Here is a 4,901-nt window from a genome sequence, read left to right as displayed (position 1 = left end):
TGATTATGACTCTTCTCATATCTCCCTTATTGTTGATTTCAGGTATATACATGCTCATTTCATCTGATATTTTTTCTTATTATGCCACTATCTTATGAAAATGTAAAATGTGACCTAGATAGCAAAGACCTATCTAGTCCAGCATTGTGTTTCCACAGTAGGCGACCAAATGCCTACGGGAAGCCACAAGCAGGACATGAGTGCAATAGCACCCTCCCACTCATATTTCCCAGTAAGTGATACTGAGAGGCATATTACCTCCGATACTGGAGATAATATGTTGTTTTTGCCACCTTAACTAATGTGGCACTACTGTTCTCCTCTCATTTAAAACCATATACATCTATATTGAATCTGAGAAGCAGTTGAAACATTATGTTTTTGGTTATCCAAGTTGTGTCAAGTGTGGGCTCTTCTGGTCAGGCATGATGTATGATTATGAGTTGGCAGTGACTTCTGTTCTTTTAGATGCTAGACTCCACTAATATGATTTCTAGACTCACACATGATTCTCACATGACCATGTCAGTTTCAGTCAGTAAAACCTAAGTAAGAAAATAACCCAGCCCAGATATATTTAGTCATGATAATATTTCAGTAAGTGTGCATATGCCAATATGTCTCCTTTTCTTTTCCCAAAGAATGTTGTCAGAAGGATATCTCTGCAGAATTGGCTATCTCTCAAATTACAGGTTCTGCAGCAAGCAAGGAGAAGAGTCTGTACATGAGATGAGGTCTTTAAATGGTGTCACATATGAATCAACAGGCGAAACATCTGGTAGAAATCTCTTTTGGAGGTGTAGGTCAGTTGGCAAGTTGATCTACTCTGTCTGTTCCAGAGACAACAGAAACAGTAGAAGGCAAAAGGAGACCCTGGCACAAACTACGCAAAAGACAGCATTTGAAAGGCAAGCCTCAGCAGCTGTGGATATCGGCATCGGCTCTGCCATAAGCAGAGATACATACCTGGTCCCATCTTCTTGCAAAAGCATTTGCAAGAATTACAATGACCTGCATATTGCTGGTGGTCAGGTGCTGCCTATGAGTTCAGTGAAAAGAGATTTTACTTATGACAGTGGAATAGGCCCATTCCTGGAATCATCAGAGATACCACCACCAATGGAATCTATATCAATGCCACCTGCTGAGGTCCCTCGCAAGCCAACTCAAGGGTATTCGTCCTGCTGGCGAGTGGCCAGCATTATGCAACATCAGCAGCCCCTCTCTAATTCAATACTGAATAACTACCTGGAAGAAAAGGTGGTGGAGCTGTACAAGCAGTATATCATGGATGGCATGGGCAACAGTGCATCCCCCACTCAGCTCTTGGCATCAGAGTTCATCATGACCAACGTAGATCAAATCAGCATGAAGCTATCACAAGAGAGGAACATGAAGACGACCAAAGCCAAAGATATGGTGATTAACTGCCTGCTGCGACTAGCCAGTGGGAAAGTCTCCACTGAAATGAGCACTCCTAGTCTCCACATTTCCCAGATGAGCACTGTGACCAAATAAAGCTTGTCTGCAACTAGTTATCTCTAAAACAAGAGAAGGGGGGGGGGTGGAGAGTGATTTTAGTGTCTGTGATATGTTCTTGGGAGATGGTCAGAGAACCAAATATTAATGATCTTATAGGTGAACTCCTGCAGAAAGGATTTGTTTGGAAACCATATAGAAAGCTTCACTGTTTTTCAGATGTAAATAATTCCTGCTTTCTTCCAGCAATTGTACAGGTGGGGTCTACAATAAAACATTGCAGTGTGGAGTGCTCCTTTTTCCAGGATATTCCATTTCATTCTTTCTGTCTCCACACCCACACTGCTGGTTTTCTGGTTCTCCCCTCCTGCATCCCAGTCAGCAGCAATTCTTGGCCATTGAGCATGTTCAGTCCTCAGAGGGTTGTTTTTAGAACCCAAGTCCTTAGGAATTAAAAAAAAAAAATTCTATACTTCTGCAAAGCTTGGGGATTTCCTGAGCCTGCTAATACCTTCCTGCAAAATGGCACGGGTAGTGCCATTTTGGCTATATAAGGAGCAGTGTTAAGAGAATAACAAACAGACTCTTAATATTAGTTTTATAGACCAGTGAATTAAATGAAATATGGTTGCACTGAAGCTAATCTCATTCATGACCAATAAAATAAAGATGATTAATTAAATAATTGTATCAGTGACTTCAGCGGGTCGTGGGCCAGATGTGCAATCATGGAAAGTCACAGAATAAGGAAGTGATATTATGACCAAATACATTAAAGTAAGAATAGGATTCTCCCCACTCTTATTTTACAGTGATCCATTTCCTGTATTTTTGCACCCTGCAGTCAGAGGTCTGTGCTATAGCATTCAACCTATATTTGAAGATATTCCTTCTTTCAGATGACTTACTTTTAATTCATGATTGTCGGTTCTTAATGATGGGCTGTGTCTTACTCTAGGTTCTCTCACAATTGTAAACTGATCCTTGACTTGTACAAATGGTACAGTAGTTATGAATTTATGTATACCACTTAGGCATTACATCTTCCATGTACATTTGTAATGGAAGCACTGTACATTTGTAATGTAAAATAAACACTCAAACTAATGAAAGATTTTTAAAAGCTGGAGGTTCTGAGGGTTGGAAGGGTGTGTGTGTTCCTGATTATATAGGTTAAAAAAAAACTTCTTTGTGCTACAGAAAACCAGTCTGTCTCATCTTGAAGTAATTCAGCAAAGTATTTTTTCTTTGTGATACATTCCTGAAGTTATTATATTATATATTATTATTATATTATCTCTCACTTCTGGTTTTTCTAGATGGACATGATGGACTTTGCCAAGTCATTCTGTCTTTTACTGATTCAGGAATTTCCTGACTATTGAACATATTTTAAGTATGACTGCTTTCTGGATGTTGGTGTGGATGTATTTTGGTAGGCCCAGTTTCTGGAGGTTTTCTGTAAAAAAATGTGATGTGATGCTGGTGATTAACAGAATAATTGCATTATTGTTATTGTTATTTGTTATTGTATTTATATTCTGCTTTTTCTCTAAGGTGTACAGTTACAGGTAAGCAATCTGTTCTTCCCCTGCTCATTTTTATCTTGTGAGGTAGGTGAGACTGAGAGGTACTGAATGGCCAAAGGTCATCCAATGAGCCTTATGGCTAAGTAAGGCCTTGAACCCAAGTTTCTACAGACCTTATCTGAAACTTTGCCCATTATACCATGCTGGCTCAATACTTAATTGTTTAGATATCGATTGAAAAAATAGAAGAAATTGTTTTGTGCCTTCCCAACACCCACCCACACCCACTCACCCACCCACCCCTAGACTAACAGTTGATATAAGGGTTGGCTTGATTTTGCATGTGTTCAAAATATTCCAGAAGTGTGTTTTAGGACGATTTGTTCATACATAGGTATGGTATACTTAAAGGCTTAAAAAGGATTCTGAGTGCAATCGCGAAAGCTAAGTGTTCTTCAATCCCATAGAAATCAATTTCTCAAGCACTTTACTTTTCCAGGTGTCAACATTCTTTACTTAGGCATGTGATGAACAGCTGACATGTAGCTCACAAACACAGTCTCATGATCATTATTTTGTAATAGCGCGGCAATAAAGTTCCCCCGATTCTAAGAGCAGAGAGCTCCCATACAAATGCTGTTATATTAAAGCCTTTAATGGTCTTCATTCAATGAAATTCTGAATGGAACTCAGGATACACACTGATAATCTTTCCAGAGAACTGAGTGTGATAAAAATGTGAAAATAACTCAATTGCATGAAACTATTAATATTGTGTACACATGTTAGCCCCAGTTGAAGAAGAGTATATTCTTTTAAAGGTAGGAAAAATTACTTCCTAATGATTTTATATTTTTCTTTGTATTTGATGTCAGCCTCTGTTAAATACATCACAAGAGTTATTACACCATTGATACATTTAAAGGATTGTGTAAGTGTTTAAAAACTAACAGCAATCCCAAGGAGATGAGACAGTTTTAGCTTCTGTTCCATTGACATTCTAGCTGTCATGAGCTCTGAATTTAAGTTTTTCAGTGACCTTGTGCCTATATTCTGATTGTAAAGGTAAGATCAACTGCATACAAGAAAAGTCATTGATCTCTGTTTCATCTTGATGGATTCAGATAACCTCTGATCCTTGCCTTCTAGCTGTGACCAGCATTTCATATTAGGGAGCACAGGCAAGCAATCCTGCCAGTTACAGATATTAAGAAACACGGCTGGCTGTAGATCTGAGAAAGCCCTGAGTAAGTGACCTCTGTGAGCCCCCTCCTATACCGATAGGCTGAACTGGCCAAAGGCTAACATTTCCCACAATACCCTGCAATGATGCTGAGTACTCTGGAGAATTGTGAGAAATTTAAAATGGTGGATCATAGCCACCCATTGCATTGCATTGGGCCCACAGCACGCTCCAGAAGGCTCTGCCAAGGTGCTGGGACCTCAGAAGCTATTCATAGGTGCCATGGGCTGATGCTGGGTCTGTTAAGAAACATTCAGTGCTCATGTTAGGTAGCACTTCACTCATAGTTGTGTGTAACGTTACATTCCTATATTATCTATAATATCATATCTGGCTCCTAATATCTTAAAAGGTTTGTTCTGGCAAGAACTGATCCTCTACCTTTTCTTTCCAGTCCCCTTCTCTTGTGTGCTTTTTCTTTTTCCTCGGAAAGAGACAAGACCAGTGGAGGCCAGGTGGCTCTGATTTCAGTGGGTCTGTGAATCCACTCTGGGTTTCAGTCAGAACCAGTTAGAACTCTAAAAAAGCTATCCAGTGAGCACAACCCATTTGGGGGATTAGTTTCAGCACCTTGGATAGCTCCTTTAGAGTTCTGATTGGTTCTGACTGAAACACAGAGCAGATTCACAGCCCCACTAAAACAGAGCTAC

General features: G+C 39.7%; 1 protein-coding gene across 1 annotated transcript; it reads left to right on the top strand.

Annotated features, from left to right (window-relative positions):
- The first annotated feature begins 642 nt into the window (after positions 1 to 642).
- Positions 643 to 1,518, top strand: TASL (TLR adaptor interacting with endolysosomal SLC15A4). The gene has a single exon (XM_063127542.1). The coding sequence runs from the start codon at positions 643 to 645 to the stop codon at positions 1,516 to 1,518; it is 876 nt and encodes a 291-aa protein (XP_062983612.1).
- The last annotated feature ends 3,383 nt before the right edge of the window (positions 1,519 to 4,901 follow it).

Source organism: Elgaria multicarinata, chromosome 5 (genome assembly GCF_023053635.1).
Source record: "Elgaria multicarinata webbii isolate HBS135686 ecotype San Diego chromosome 5, rElgMul1.1.pri, whole genome shotgun sequence".
NCBI classification, from domain to species: domain Eukaryota; kingdom Metazoa; phylum Chordata; class Lepidosauria; order Squamata; family Anguidae; genus Elgaria; species Elgaria multicarinata.
Note: the sequence above shows the minus strand (reverse complement) of the source record. Positions and strands in the feature narration are given on the sequence as shown.

Bases quoted from the DNA above. Each gene is read 5' to 3' on its own strand.
- TASL (XM_063127542.1), top strand. From the start codon at position 643: ATGTTGTCAGAAGGATATCTCTGCAGAATTGGCTATCTCTCAAATTAC.